Source organism: Lissotriton vulgaris, chromosome 3_1 (genome assembly GCF_964263255.1).
Source record: "Lissotriton vulgaris chromosome 3_1, aLisVul1.2, whole genome shotgun sequence".
Taxonomy (NCBI): domain Eukaryota; kingdom Metazoa; phylum Chordata; class Amphibia; order Caudata; family Salamandridae; genus Lissotriton; species Lissotriton vulgaris.
Window position 1 is genome coordinate 1,990,176,083 of NC_141689.1, and position 17,352 is coordinate 1,990,193,434.

Sequence of the window (17,352 nt, forward strand, 5' to 3'; positions counted from 1 at the left end):
GACTGCTATGTAGTAGGGCGTATTCTATATTTGATGAAAGTGTCTCCATTGGGTTTTCCGTAAATTACTTTCCCACCTTTTTTTAACGAGCGCTTAGGGGTGCGCGCTCCTTTACGCGCACTGGCAGCGTTACGGGAGTCCTCCATTTTGTGTTTCGGAACAATCGAGACACAAGATGGAGGGTAAACAATGTTCGGAATGGATAGAAGGGGGAACTGTAGAGACTTCTTGACCCTCTAGGTTTTCTGAGGGGGGCTTAGGAGGCTCATAAACGTAAAAAAAAAAAAAAAAATTCTTTAATTTTTCGCGGGGGTAGCGCCTGGTGCGCGCACCTTTAAGCGTACCCGAAAGCGTACTTTGGTGAAAAATAGTGAAAAAAGTTAGAAAAAAATAAACGCTTTGAATGATCAGAGTTAGGGTAGCTCTGAAAAGAGCTTTTGGGTTCTGTGGTTGATTTAGGTACCTACAAGTAGGTTCCAATACACATTCTTAAATTCAGGAGGAATATTCTATTCCCCTCATCTGAGAAGTGCACTCCATCTCCTCTGTAGATGTCTTGCATGTTGTAACGCAAGTTATTATTGTATAATGAACCCATTCCATAGTCTCTCATGTAAGCAGAAACAGATTTATTTACATGTTTCCGTGCTTTCTCAAATTGTGGACCAAATTGGTTGGACCAGTTCCATTTCTGTCTTTGGCATATATTGGAATATACCAAGGCAGTGTGGGGAAAAAGTATCATCAATTGATGAAAGGTGTCCTTTAATAGCATTTCCAGACCTACCCCAGTTAATGTGCCTAGATCGTTTCCACCACAGTGCACAATTATAAGGTCAGGTTCTGGCAGATGCAAAAAGGTTTTCACCAATGGTATCAATTGGTGACATTTTAATCCTCTGTGGCCAATCCACTTGATTTCCACATTTGATAAATCAAGGTTATGAAAATTTCTGCTAGCTGCATACCTTTGAGCCCAGTGGATGTAGCTATGTCCAATAACCCAAACAGAGTACATGATGTGAGAAGGTTCTGGTCCAGTCAGATGAAGTGTGGGAATGAAATGGCAGTTGGAACAGTAGGAGTTCACAAAAAAATAATTGTGGAGTTTCTGTGCTCTTGAATCACTAGCAATGATTGGTGGATTCAGATAGTTGAAAACTGAAAGTTAGGGTGTATGGTTATGTTGTGTGAAAGAAGCAATTTGAATGGTTTAAAAAAAGTCACCAAAAGCAAAAATACCCTGTATAGGCTGCTGTATTGACAGGTCAAACATCCTTGCTGAGTTAATTTGCAACATTGTAAGATAAACTTTTGAACCTTACAGTTCAGTTAGGAGGGAGTTGCTATGGTAACAGATAGAAAGGTTTGAGAGGGGGATGGGTGTTGGTTTGAAAATAGTGAGGGAAGAGTTTTCATTGGTTGAATTAAGGCATATGTGTACAAAGATAGAGATTTTCTATGCCAGTCTTGGTTTCAGTGTATTGAGAGCACACCTTCTCCTCTGCTAAAGAAAAATTGGTGTGTGTGTCTGACACTGTTTTCAATCTCCAAAAGCATTTCTAAAGGTAAGTAATGATTCATTTAATTTAGATAGAGATTTATTTTCTCTATGGAGAATATTTGGAAGCAGATAGTTATGTTTTAGAAGTGAAATTGTATGTTAGTATATAAGTCCTGCGCAGTGTTTTTTACATGTTATTTAAAAATCGATTTTGGGTGCAAATGAATGGTATTTTTATTTGGCCTTTTTTATGATTGCCATGTGCAGTTGATGCATGACTTTAAACATGGGTAATAAGTGATGCACTGGTGGCGCCAGGCTTTTATAAATGAGGCCCTGACTTTGTTTGATGATATTGAGTGGTTGTAGTTAGGTTCTGTGCAGTGTTTCTTACATGTTATTGAAAAATCGATTTTTGGGTGCAATTGATTGGTATATGTATTTGGCCCTTATTTATGAATGCCATGTGCAGCTGATGCATGACTTTAAACATGGGTAATAAGTGACGCACTGGTGGCGCAAGGCTTTCATAAATAAGGCCCTGACTTTGTTTGATGATATTGAGTGGTTGTACTTAGGTTCTGTGCAGTGTTCCTTACATGTTATTCAAAAATCGATTTTTGGGTGCAATTGATTGGTATATGTATTTGGCCCTTATTTATGATTGCCATGTGAAACTGATGCATGATTTTAAACATGGGTAATAAGTGACGCACTGGTGGCGCAAGGCTTTCATAAATAAGGCCCTGACTTTGTTTGATGATATTGATTGGTTGTACTTAGGTTCTGCGCCGTGTTTCTTACATGTTATTGAAAAATCGATTTTTGGGTGCAATTGATTAGTATATGTATTTTGCCCTAATTTATGATTGCCATGTGCAACTGATGCATGACTTTAAACATGGGTAATAAGTGACGCACTGGTGGCGCAAGGCTTTCATAAATAAGGCCTGACTTTGTTTGATGATATTGAGTGGTTGTACTTAGGTTCTGTGCAGTGTTCCTTACATGTTATTCAAAAATCGATTTTTGGGTGCAATTGATTGGTATATGTATTTGGCCCTTATTTATGATTGCCATGTGCAGCTGATGCATGACTTTAAACATGGGTAATAAGTGACGCACTGGTGGCGCAAGGCTTTCATAAATAAGGCTCTGACTTTGTTTGATGATATTGATTGGTTGTACATAGGTTCTGTGCAGTGTTCCTTACATGTTATTCAAAAATCGATTTTTGGGTGCAATTGATTGGTATATGTATTTGGCCCTTATTTATGATTGCCATGTGCAACTGATGCATGACTTTAAACATGGGTAATAAGTGACGCACTGGTGGCGCAAGGCTTTCATAAATAAGGCCTGACTTTGTTTGATGATATTGAGTGGTTGTACTTAGGTTCTGTGCAGTGTTCCTTACATGTTATTCAAAAATCGATTTTTGGGTGCAATTGATTGGTATATGTATTTGGCCCTTATTTATGATTGCCATGTGAAACTGATGCATGATTTTAAACATGGGTAATAAGTGACGCACTGGTGGCGCAAGGCTTTCATAAATAAGGCCCTGACTTTGTTTGATGATATTGAGTGGTTGTACTTAGGTTTTGCGCAGTGTTTCTTACATGTTATTCAAAAATCGATTTTTGGGTGCAATTGATTGGTATATGTATTTGGCCCTTATTTATGATTGCCATGTGCAACTGATGCATGACTTTAAACATGGGTAATAAGTGACGCACTGGTGGCGCAAGGCTTTCATAAATAAGGCCTGACTTTGTTTGATGATATTGAGTGGTTGTACTTAGGTTCTGTGCAGTGTTCCTTACATGTTATTCAAAAATCGATTTTTGGGTGCAATTGATTGGTATATGTATTTTGCCCTAATTTATGATTGCCATGTGCAGCCGATGCAAAACTTTAAACATGGGTAATAAGTGACGCACTGGTGGCGCAAGGCCTTTATAAATCAGACCCTGACTTTGTTTGATGATATTGAGTGGTTGTACTTAGGTTTTGCGCAGTGTTTCTTACATGTTATTGAAAAATCGATTTTTGGGTGCAATTGATTGGTATTTGCATTTGGCCCTTATTTATGAATGCCATGTGCAGCTGATGCTTGACTTTAAACATGGGTAATAAGTGACGCACTGGTGGCGCAAGGCCTTTAAAAATAAAGCCATGTGTTGCTATTGTATAAACTTAAATATGTTGCAATTTATTGTTTATATTGTTTGCTTTTTAACATTACTTTGTTGTTTGCTAATAGTGGTCTTTCATGTGTTTTTTTAACAGAACAACAGATTCAAATCAACTTCTGAAAAGGAAGCAAAAATGCCTTCAAGGCAAAGAAATATCAAAAATACCATACGGAAAAGGAGAACATCAACAACAGAGTTTATGGAATCCTCTTCAACAACTACTTCAAAAAACACCAGAAAAGCTTCTGGTAAGCCAATTAAGTCTTTTCTTCGCAACATATGTCGTAGGAAAAAAAATGAAATTGCTAATGTGAATATACAGAAAAAGTCAACAAATCTAAAAAGGAAAGAGAAGCCCACAAAAAATGTTTCCATTGGACCAGGAGAGAAGAGAATGGTTAGCAATAGAAGGGTAAATGTTTTTAGGGACATTCGTAGGCGAATGTTTCGCAATAGGGTAGTTTTAAATTTGCTAAAAAATGAAAAGAAAAGTAAACTAAAAGCTGCTTTTTACAAGAAAAAGAAAAGTGTAGAAAAGATTGTTGATCAGGCTTTTGAAGTTAAGAAAAAATTATTTATTTTAATAATCAATAGAATTAGGATACTTAATAAGGCAATGGATGTTTTCAAATCGAACAGTAGATGGAAAAGAATTATTAATCGGAGTAATTTTTGTGAAGTATTTTCTGGTGAATGGATGCATAGTTCAAGTTCTGAGCCTTTTTTTAATGAGGAGAGTTACTTTCAGGAAAATGATTTGGTGCATGCAGTTGACACCAGTGGTCGTGCATATGAGGTGAAAGATAGTTGTGTGATGGAAAAAGAGAAACTTGTATCTAGAGATGCAGAAGAGGTCTTAGCTGATGAAGTTTTAGGGAGACGTACTAAGGGTCCAGTGTACACATGGAAATGCAGTAGTATTTGTAGTGTGCGACAGGAATCAATTGATTTGCTTCGAAATTTCTTACGTACATATAGTAAAAAAAGTCTCAAACAAAAAATGAAGATCCTGCAAGAGTTAGATCCTTGCAGAGTGAGAGAAAGCACAGGTTTGCAAGGGCATTCACTAGCATGTCTTTCTAGAAAAGTTTGTCGGAGTGTTTTTCATCATTTTAGGATGTTAGCAGTGCATCATAATAACGTAAGGAAATTAGTGAGGAAGTTGTATTATGCAAAAAGTCCTGCACTTAAGCTTAAACAGTTAAATAGTGCTCTTTTGCATGGATCTGAAGTGGATGTGAAGACTATTTGTGAAGAAATTGAGTTTTGTTATTTTGGGAACAAAGAGGACAGTGTAGAAATAGATATAGTAATGGATGGTAATGCAGAAGATAATGGACAAATTTCAAGTATTGAAAAGTTTGATGAGGAAATTATCAAGTTTAAGGTGAAATCAAGTGAGAGGCCTAATGTAACTTGTGTGTGTTGTCGACGGACTCATTATAAAATTCAGACTAGGTTAGTTGATTTATATGCAAAAAGTGAATTGGAAAATAATAGTGAATGGGAGGATTTTGTAAGTTATTTGTTGGTGGAGAATTCTTTTGATTTGAGTTTGGATCAGCGTATTTGCACTTATTGTTTGAAAAAATTAAATGAAAATAGAATGCCTGCAAGAGCAGTTTATAATAATCTTCAGTTGATAGATATTCCTTCTGAATTGATGGATCTAAATACTTATGAATCTATTTTGATTCAATGTGTCCATCCTTTTCAGGCTATTGTTCGCATGGAGCCTAAGACAGGGAAATTGCCTCCATCAGATTTACTGAGAGGATTAAAGGGAAGAGTTGTTTATTTGCCTCTAGATGTAAAGAAAAATATTAATACAATTGGTGTAGAAAGAGTAGAAGAAGATCCTTTAGTTATTCTAGTTAATGGGGTTCCAACAAAGAGTAAGAAAATTTGGCAAGATTTAGTGGATGTTAAAAAAGTCAAGAAGGCAACGTTGTATTTAGTTAAAAACAATGAGTACTACAAACATGTAAGTGTTGGAGTAGAGGAAACAGCTACAGAAGAAGATAGTGATTCTTCAGTTGGTCAAATTGAAAAAGTTGATGTGTCTAGAACTGAAGAAATATATGAACATTATACTGTTCATCCTTTGCATTCCAAAGAAGTAATGGGAAATGCAATTGACTTGTTTCAAATGAAGGCAGCAAAAGGAAGTCCCATTAGTGTATGGGAAGAAAGTTTGGAAGCTCGTTGTTTTCCACAATTATTTCCAACAGGTTGTGGTGGACGATATGATGATCGACCAGTTCAAATTCCTGCAGCTGAATACCGGACTCTAAGATTATATGCAGAAGATCCAAGGTTTCGTCAATGCATTCCATATTTATTTCATCTACTGTTTGAAAGTGATTTGTCTGGGCTTTCTTATGCAGTTAATCATATATTAAAAAGTGGACCTCATTTGCAAAATGTATGTGCAAGGGACTTTATGGAGAAAGTTAATCTGCAAGACAGTATTTTGGAATCTCAGCTAATCAATCTCATGGCATGTCAACGTGGAACCAACGAGTATTGGTTTCGTCGTCATGGAGAATTGAAATGTATGCTAAGAAACTTAGGAACTCCTACATGGTTCCTCACTCTTAGCTGTGCTGAGTATGCCTGGGACGATTTACTTCAATTTCTACGAGAGGCAAATGAAAACATACCAAATATAGAATTGAAAACACCAGGAGAACTGTGTTCTTTAGATCCAGTGAATGTTTGCAGATATTTTAATCATAGATTTGAAGCTATGATGTCTTTTATTACCAACAAAAAAAATCCTCCCCTTGGAGAGGTTTTGGATTTCTTTTGGAGGAAGGAATATCAAGCGAGAGGTGCTCCTCATATACATATGTTGTTGTGGATTAAAGATGCACCCAAATTTGGATCAGATTCAGATGAAACAGTGATGAGTTTCATTGAAGAGTATTCAACATGTGCTGTTCCAAAATCTACTGAAGAAAACAATTTAAGGCAACAAGTTTTACGTTTTCAATCTCATCGTTGTGGAAAGTACTGTCGTCGAAAATTTAAAAACAAGGAAAAGTACTACACGAAATGTCGTTTTGCATTTCCTCGACCAGTGATTTCTAAAGGAAGAGTAAATAATTTGATGTCATCTCTACGACATACTGTGACGAGAAAATCTCCCAAAAACACATATAATTTGAAAAGAAATGAAGAATCTAAGTACATCAACGATTACAACCCAGTGATTTTGTCCATGTGGAATGCTAACATGGATATTCAGTTCGTTGCTGACAACTCTATTGCTGTGGCTCGATATGTGACATCTTACATCACCAAAAAAGAAAAGACAGAACTGAAGGAAATGTGGGAGGACATTTCACATGAAAAGAGTCTAAGCAAGAAATTATACAGTTTCAGTCTGAAGATGTTGTCGCATCGAGAAATTGGAGCATATGAATGTTCTGATCGGTTATCATCAGCAAGTCTCTATGCCAAATCAAGAACAATCATTTGGGTGAGTCTTGGTCTTGCTGCAACACGAAACCGAGTTTTGAAATCTGTACAAGAAATTGAATATTTGGCGGAAAAAGAACCAAACAGTACAGATATTTTGAAGACAAATATGTTGGATACATACTATCCAAATAGAAGTACTCACCTTGAGAACACATGTTTGTATGAAGTTCTTCAAAACTACAGTTATAAGAGGAACATCACAGAAGATATCAATAATGGAAAATATGCACTCATTGGCTATGAAGGATGTCTAGTGAAGCAGAAAAAAGGCCATTTGATTAATCATCGAAAATTGAGTTGTGAAGTTCCAGACAAAAGAGAATTTTACTATTTAGCTCTTTTGCAACTCTTTAAGCCATGGCGTACAGAAGAGGAACTACTTGGAGATTTTCTCTGTTATGAAGACTCTTTTAATGCAACTAAGGATACCATAGAATGTCCTATTTTTCTAAATTATCTGCAAATGTTGAATGAAGAAATGGAGCAAGAAACCACAATTGCTGAAGAGATAGCTAGAAACAGTTCTCAAGATAGTCAGAGTTCTACTTCATTGAGCCAGGATCCACTAGGAGGACCAATTATCCAAAATGAAGCTGCCACTGCCATGGATGAGGTGGAAAGAGCTATGGAACAAGCTCAAGAGGATGGAGTTAACTTAGAAGATTTGGTAACGCAACTAAACATTGAGCAGAAAAAGATATATGATGAAGTCACAGAGCAGATTGAACATGGATTCAGACATGAGAAAAAAGAGTGCTCATGTATATTATTTGACCCTGTCCGACTGTATGTAAGTGGAGAAGCGGGGACAGGAAAAAGTTTTCTAATTAAAGCCGTTGCAAGTTATCTGCAGAAAAGGACTGATTCACCACTGTCTTGTGTTGTAACTGCTCCAACTGGTCTGGCAGCACATAACATTAAAGGGATTACTCTACATCGTTTATTGATGCTGCCAGTTGAACATGATAATAAATTGCATTACAACAAGCTATCTGGAGATGCGTGTTCTGAAGTTTCAAGAGTCTTGAAGAAAATGAAACTTCTTATCATAGATGAAGTAAGCATGGTCTCAAATCTAATGCTTGCTTTTGTGCATTTGAGAATGCAAGAAATTCTTAAAACAGACTATGATGTGTTATTTGGAGGAAAACACATTATTGTTTTTGGAGATCTATTGCAGTTGACTCCAGTAAAAGGACAACCAGTGTTTAAAATGCTCACGCATGAAGATACCAGGAAGTCCCTTGGAAGCATTGGAAATGTTAATATATGGCTAAATTTTAAATATGCTGAACTGCTTCAAAATATGCGACAGGCCAAGGATGAAGATTATAAAAATATTCTACAAGATGTAAGAATTGGAAAAATGACTGAGAAAGGGAAAAAAGCTTTGCATAGTCGATTAATTTCAAATTTGTATGCAAATGAAAACATTCTTCCAGAGAATATTTTTAAAAAAATGACTGAGAAGAAATCTGGGATATGTTTGATGCCAACTCTGCAAGAATGTTCCATCTTCAATCAAAAAATGTTAGACTTAGAAAATGAAGAGATTGTGAAACTGGAAGCAATAGATAAAATAGAGCATATGGGTGCAACAATTGTTTTGTCAGAAAATTTGAAAACTAAATTGCATTCATTGGAGAAAAGTATTTCAAAAACAGCTGGTTTTGAAAAGACTCTGAATGTGTGTTTAAATTGTCGTATCATTTTGAGAAGGAATTTAAATGTTGAAAGCGGTCTGGTAAATGGAGCAATGGGTTATGTTGTTGATTTTGTGAATTACAGAAATAGAGATGGAATTGAATTTTTAAAAATAAAATTTGATGGCATTGAACAAGTACAACAAATAAGTCGTTGTTCTGCTAGATTTTTACTTGTAAAAGACTTATATGTTCGCCGAAAACAGTTTCCTGTTTGTTTGGCGTATGCAGTGACAATTCATAAATCTCAAGGTTTAAGTGTAGATAGTGCATTGGTGAACATTGGAAGATCTGTGTTTAAAGAGGGTATGGCATATGTGGCATTATCTCGAGTCAGAACTTTATCAGGATTGTACTTGATTGCGTGTGATGAGACAAAGATTTCTGCCGATCTAGATTGTGTTAAAGAATACAATAGGTTAAGAAGAGAGTATGCTCCACATTTGCCTCAATATCCTCTGTTTGAAAAACGTGTGGTAGGCCGAAAAAGAAGAAATGAGGTTAATTGTAGTGAGGTAGTTGCAAAAAGACAAAAAGTAGAGAAAACTGTAATTGAAAACAGGAAGAAAAAGAATTGTGGAGAAAATGTTGTTGGATTTCAGTTTGAAAACAGTTCTGGTGTCAACTGCTATGCTAATGTAGTGGTTAATGTTGTTTTTTTTCTTAAAAGTTTACAAGAACAGATTGTTGAAAATCGGGATCAAAGATTGTGTGGTTTATTGAATTCTGTGTTTCAGAAATGTAGCAGTGTTACAGCACAAATAGAAAGTGTAACAGAAATTCGAAATATTTTAGATTTGTGTTCTGGTCAAGATAAATTTTCACAGAACATTCAGCAGGATTGTCAGGAATTTTTAATGTATATGTTTGGTGTTTTGGAAGATGAAGGTGTAGATGTAGATAATCTTTTCAGTCTTTCTTATCAATGGCAGCATGACTGCCACAATTGTAGTTTATCAAGTACTACTACAATAGACACTGAAAGATTTATATATTTGACTTTACCAGACTGTAAATCAGTGTCTTTTAAAAATCTAGTTAAAGCAGCAGATCATAATATGGTGTGTACCCAATGTAACTGTACAATGCTGTCCACATTATTTATACAAAGGTATGGGCAGTATATTATTTTAGTTTTCCAACGATGTAGACCTGATGGAACTAAATTGACAACTTCTATCAAAAATTTTGTGGCTTCTCAGTTATCAATTTCTGGAAGGACCTTTACAACTGAAGCTATTATTTATCATGATGGATCTTCGACCACCTCAGGACATTATACATGCTACTTAAAATCTGAAAATGGATGGAGTTACTGCAATGATTCTCATTTAACTTATAAACAACGTTTGCCTTATGACTCTACAAATTCTTATCTAGTGTTTTTAAAACCAAAGTTTTAGTAAAGGGAATTGGCCTTTGAAGACGGGAATAGTTAATAAAAGTTAGTTAGTTAGTTAGTTAATCTAATATTTGAAATTATTTATCTCATGTAGATACTTTAAGTGGATCTCAAAGTAAAAAATACTGATATATCTGACACAAATTGGCCGTGAGGAAAATGTAAGATATGATGTTGTTAGAAGTTGATGAAATCGAAGTTATAGAGCACAGCAGACTTTTTTTCACCAAAAGGACCTTCACTATCTGCAATCTCATGTAGATACTTTAAGTGGATCTCAAAGTAAAAAATACTGATATATCTGACACAAATTGGCCGTGAGGAAAGTGTAACATATGATGTTGTTAGATCTTTTTTCATAGGAAGTCGATGAAATGGAAGTTATAGAGCACAGCAGACTTTTTTCCACCAAAAGGACCTTCACTATCTGCAATTTGGTCTCACGGAAAAGTAAGTGAATCAAAGATTAGTGTACTTATATGAGATGTATGTTTGAATGGGTTTTTTTAAACACAATCTTTTAGATTGTGTTTTTTTTTTCCCGCTGTTATATGATGAAGACTTTGATCTCACTAATTTAAGTGAAATTCAATATATTCTGAGAACAGCAAAAATAAATAATGTAACATATTGTAGAAGTTATTGTGTAGTTTGCATTGTGTAATTTATATTGTGTTCACATTGTCTTATACTCATTTTCTTTTTCACCCTTATTTACCTCTCTTTACTAATTTACACTCTTTTTTCATCGCTGTTTCTTTAGTGCACTTCATTCACAACTTCTTAATCTAATAGGAACTGTCTGCATTTCCTCTGTTCCTTCCACCACTTTTTATCTTTTTCATATTCTCACAGTACCACTGCTTTAGTTTCCTAACCCTCTCTTTCTTTTTCTCCTTTTTTTTTCTTTCGCATCCATTGTACTGTAGTTCACTTAGTTCTTCCTTTTGTCTTTCTGTGTACTTACTCTCTCACTCCTGTTTTATCCATCGTTCTATACTAACTTCATTCCTTTCATCCCTTCACTCTGTTACTTTACTTCACTCACTCTCAATCATCTTCTATTCCTCTTTTTTATTTATAGTTTCTCAATCAGACTTCTCTCCTTTTCACTCATTTTTCTTTTATTTTCTTATCTTTACTGATTTTGATTTGATATCTTACATTCTTTTAGTATCTTATTTACCTTTAGGAATTTGTTCTCTTTCTATTTCTTTTTCCTTTTTTTTTCTCTTTCTACATTACTTTCTTTCTGTTTTTGTATCCTTCACTATTGCATCATTTCTTAGTAAACTTTTGTAGATTTTTAAACCTCATGAACTGTTGTTTCTATTTTATTATATATTTTTAAGAAATTATAACGTGTTTTTTCTTTTATCTTTCATAGATACAAGTTTGCATTGATTATATGGTAAGTGTGTTTACAAAATCTTTTTTGTTATCACCTTTTGTTTTATTTTCACTATTTTTCTGTCACCCTACCGCACCCCTATTTCCTTACTTTGCTTCCCTCACTTATTCTTTTGTTCCATGTTTACTTCCTACCACATTCAATTTCTTTCAGTACTTCTGCCTATGCACACTCCTTCACTTACCTTTTTTACTGGTTCACTTAGTCCCTTTGTGACAGTCCTTCTTTTACTCTCTCTCTTGTTTGTCTCTATTACTCCCCATGTGTTACCCTTATTCACTTACATGTACCCTCTTTCACCCCTTTTTACTTATATTCACTGATATTTACTTTCCCTCAATCACTGCTATTCTTTTCCTCTGATTCCGTCACTACCTGACATTCCCATACTTAACTGTCCTTCTTTTTACTTTCAACATCCATTTACAATCTCCCTTAACCTCTGCTTTAGTCTTCTTCCTATTTCTTCTTTCTTTTGCTCCCTTATTCATTTTTCTTTTCTCAGTTACTTCCTTTTACACTTTTTATCTGTCTTACTATCTATTACACAGTCCCTCCTTCATTTTTTTTTCTTTTTTTTTGTTAGTGCGCTGACGGTACGCGCACCGGTGCGCGCACCGAAAGCGAAATATAAAAAAAAATATTTTAAATTAAAAATATTATCTCAATATACATTATAGTGTTCATTTTTACAAAAACATACTTTAGCAATTCACTAAAAAACACATAGGTATGAGTCTGTATAAAAAGTTAGGAATTAGCATTAAAAAAACCTATGAAATTCACTGAAAAAACCAAAGGTTTCACACCAGTTATAGTTAGGAATTAGCATTTAAAAAACCTATGAAATTCACTGAAAAAACCATAGGTTTCACACCAGTTATAGTTAGGAATTAGCATTTAAAAAACCTATTAAATTCACTGAAAAAACCATAGGTTTCACACCAGTTATAGTTAGCTGGAAATTTTACTGATATAAAACCATTGAAATTCCCACGTTATAGTTAGTCGGACTCACTATAACTTGCGCGTGCAATGCACTGCTGATGACATCACATATTACATCACTCATGACATGGTCAGTGACATCACTCATGACACCATCCTTGTGACATAGTGACAGACCTCCTTTCACTATAATGTAACCCTTGAGACACATATTCAAAAATAGAAACTGAAATTTTTAATAAAATGGAGATACCTATATCAGTTACAACAAGCAATTCAGTAATTCCACTATCTATATACACATCCACTCATTCACCAACAGTTCTATATAGTCACTCATACATATACTCACTCATCATATGAAGTGATACACCTATACATCCTGTTACACACCGACATTCATCCAAAAGTTACTCACACACATATTCACACGTGCAAATAAACTATTGAACATCCATTTATTTGAATATAGAGTTATACACACACTTCCACCTTACTTCTATTTAAAATTACACATATTTATTCTCTTAAACAATCACTTATAGAAACACATACTTATTTAAACAGGAACTCTTACAATCTCTTACTCTCACATATACTCACTTATATACATCAATATTCATATATACTAGATTAAAACATATGTAGTTACTGATAAAGACACTAGTGAGACAGTCATTCACTCACTAACAAACACATATAGACACTCATCCACCCATACAGTCCTGTACATATGCTGTCTTCAAAACACATACAAACAAAGAGTCAGTCACTCATGCATCTATGTGCTAAGTAATACCCCCACCAAACCATATAGACACTCATACTGATACTAATAAAAATATCTAATAACCCATATACATACACATGAGTGGATGTGTATTAGATGGTGGTATTACTGAATTGGTTGTTGTAACTGGTATGGGTATATCCACTTTTTTGAAAATATTAGTTTCTATTTTTGAATATGTGTTTCAAGGGTTACATTATAGTGAAAGGAGGTCTGTCACTCTGTCGCAAGGATGATGTCATCAGTGATGTCATGAGTGATGTCACTGACCATGTCATGAGTGATGTAATATGTGATGTCATCAGCAGTGCATTGCACGCGCAAGTTATAGTGAGTCCGACTAACTATAACGTGGGAATTTCAATGGTTTTATATCAGTAAAATTTCCAGCTAACTATAACTGGTGTGAAACCTATGGTTTTTTCAGTGAATATATATATATATATATATATATATATATATATATATATATATATATATATATATATATATATATATATATATATATATATATATATATATATATATATATATATATATATATATATATATATATATATATATTTATATATAAATAAATTACATTTCCTTAAAATGTTCTTGCTACGCTCCGCTCCTTCCCTTTCGGGGGGATTCGTGAAGTGGGGGCTGAGAAAAAAGGGGGGTCTCCATGTTAATTTCCATAGGACGGTCTGACAAGTCTACAGCCCAAACCGCTGAACGGAATTACGCCAAACTTGGCAAAATTGTAGGGACTGGTACGCAGATGTGCCTTTGCTATGTTTGGTGAAAATTGCTCCAGTGGTTTTTATGAAAATTAAGTTCAAAAACACATATATATCTATAGGCGCGCTGCCGGCACTCCCCGGTGCACGTACCGGGGAGCGCACCCGGCGCGCTACGGGAGTGCGCGAGAGAAAGCTGATTGGCTGTCAGGTGTCTGTCAACATTCAAAACAGTCCGGAGAGTCCGCCAATTTGTGTCTCAGTAGAATCGAGACACAAGAGTTGAAAAAAGAAAGGGGGATATAATTAAAAGGGGGCAGAGTAGACACCCCCTGACCCCTAGGTTTTCTGAGGGGGGCCTAGAAGGACCATGAAGGGCTAAAAAACTTTTTTTTTTTAAATTTCGTGAGGTGAGCGCTGGCGGCGCTCACCGGTACGCTCTCCGGTACGTGGACCCTGAGTGCACCACGGGGAAAAAGAGTGTAAAAAAAATAGAGAAATAAAAATGTTGAGTGTTTAGAGGAAAGTGATGCATTGCTGGAGTGTGGCAAAAAATGATGCAACTCCAGCAATGCTTCCTTTCAAATGGGGCCGGGCCTATGTGAAAAGGCCTACATCAGTCTTACGCCTGCTGTGAAACAGGCGCAAGATTTGGACGCAACAGCGTCATAAAAGTGACGCAGTGATATCTCTTAGATTTCACTGCGTCACCTGTACAACCCTTTCTTGCATCAATACACCCCTTTTGTATACATTACACCCGACGTAGGTATAATGTGACGCAGGGGTTTACAGAGTGACGCATCTACCTAGATGCGTCACTTTGTAAATATGACTCAATAAGGTGCATTTTTAACAGCACTGGCGCATCACAAAAAGTGACGTACCGGTGGCGTAAAAGTGACGCATGGCCTCATAAATGAGGCCTTCAGTCTTCTACTCATGCATTATCTTAAATATATGATGCATTATGTCGGAAGTACTTACAGATACGTCAGTATTTCAGACGTATCTATAAGCGCAAAAGGGATGCATTGCTGGAGTGTGTCACAAAAATGATGCAACTCCAGCAATGCATCCTTTCACATGGGGAAAGTCCCATGTGAAAGGGCCTGCATCAGTCTTACGCCTGCTGTGAGGCAGGTGCAAAATAAAGACACAATAGCGTCATAAAAGTGACACAGTGATATCTCATAGATTTCACTGCGTCACCTCTATGACCCTTTCTTGTGTCAAAACGTCCCTTTTGCATACATTACACCTGACGTAGGTATAATGTGGCGCAGGGGTTTACAAAGTGACGCATCTACCTAGATGCGTCACTTTGTAAATATGACTCAATAAGGTGCATTTTTAACAGCACTGGTGCGTCACAAAAAGTGACGTACCGGTGGCGTAAAAGTGACGCATGGCCTCATAAATGAGGCTTTCAGTCTTTTACTCATGCATCATATTAAATATATGATGCATTATGTCGCAAGTACTTACAGATACGTCAGTATTTCAGACGTATCTGTAAGCGCAAAAGTGATGCATTTCTGGAGTGTGTCACAAAAATGATGCAACTCCAGCAATGCATCCTTTCACATGGGGCCAGGCCCATGTGAAAGGGCCTGCATCAGTCTTACGCCTGCTGTGAAACAGGCGCAAGATTTGGACGCAACAGAGTCATAAAAGTGACGCAGTGATATCTCATAGATTTCACTGCGTCACCTCTATGACCGTTTCTTGCGTCAATACGTCCCTTTTGTATACATTATACCTGATGTAGGTATAATGTGGCGCAGGGGTTTACAAAGTGACGCATCTACCTAGACGCGTCACTTTGTAAATATGACTTAATAAGGTGGTTTTTTTACAGCACTGGTGCGTCACAAAAAGTGACGTACCGGTGGCGTAAAAGGGACGCATGGCCTAATAAATGAGGCCTTCAGTCTTCTACTCATGCGTCATATTAAATATATGACGTATTATGTTGCAAGTACTTACAGATACGTCAGTATTTCAGACGTATCTGTAAGCGCAAAAGTGATGCATTGCTAGAGTTTGTCACAAAAATAATGCAACTCCAGCAATGCATCTTTTCTTATCCTTCCACACCCCCGTTCCTTTTCTACATTTTCTTTGAATATCCACATTCCCCATGTTCACTCTCCTTCTCCTTACTTTCCTTCCCCACACTCACCTTCTTTCAGTCCCCCTACTTCACTTCCTTTCTTCCTTCATACCTTTCTGTTCTTTCTTACTCATTTTCCTCTCCTTTATCAATGCACTCCACTTCACTTACTCTTTTTCATTTTTTAAAGAATATAGCTCATTGATGAGAATTGGAGGTAGTTCTGAAAATAACTTTTTTTTTCTTCTTTTTTTCTTTTTTTAGAATAAAAACAAAAACAGGGAATGGAAACTGCTCAACAGGAGCAGAAAAAATTTAGGGCTGGGAACTGCAGCGATGGTTCTCCAATGCTCGAACTATGAGCAGAACACTTTGCTCCCCATAGCAAAGTAGCTGATCACAGTCTCTACATTTAAGGACGCCTTTGTTAAATGCAGGCTGAATGTTCGGAACCAGCTCTTGTGATCCCTCACCGATGTTGTTGGTCCTCCGGTTTATGTAGAGGCCCAATCACTTTGAACCTCTTGTGCCAGAGCCCTGACACTTTCCCGGGCAAAATTCTGGGGGTGCCTCCTCTCCACATGACGAATCATTGTGGAGTTCCCGAAAGAATATTTTTTAGTGGGGTCACCCCGTGATAGGACTGTGTGACAGATCCTGCACTCCACTTTTGGAGCATTTACCTTCTTCTGGTCATCACGAATTGAAAAAAATTTCCAGATGAAATGTTCTTTCACCTTCAGCTGAGGAGGCTCTTCATTGATGAATTCATTGGTGTCATCTTCACTGCTGGATTGTCTGGCAGCCATGATATTCCAAGATATCCAACAAAGAACCGAGAGCAAAAAGGCAGGTCTTGCAGTCACAAACGTGAAAGAAGAAGTGAAGGAAATTGGTGGGGATTTCATTCTTTGTAAAAAAAACTGTTAGCAACCAATGAAAAGTGTTATTTTAAGGTCACATGACTTGACGCGCTTACGCTGCGCGCACCGATGAGCTTCCAGGGGCGCTTACGCGGCGCGAACATAGGCGCTTCCGGGGGCGCATATGCGGCGCAAACGTAGGCGCT

At 36.5% G+C, this 17,352-nt stretch overlaps 1 protein-coding gene across 1 annotated transcript in view; it reads left to right on the forward strand.

Moving 5' to 3' along the window:
- Positions 1 to 1,463: 1,463 nt before the first annotated feature.
- Positions 1,464 to 17,352, forward strand: part of LOC147728703 (uncharacterized) — a 76,001-nt gene continuing 60,112 nt past the window's right edge. The window contains exons 1-2 of the mRNA XM_086963846.1: positions 1,464 to 1,568; positions 3,797 to 9,406. Coding sequence (XP_086819972.1) covers positions 3,836 to 9,406 — 5,571 coding nt within the window. The 5' untranslated portion in view covers positions 1,464 to 1,568; positions 3,797 to 3,835. The remainder of the gene's footprint in view (positions 1,569 to 3,796; positions 9,407 to 17,352) is intronic.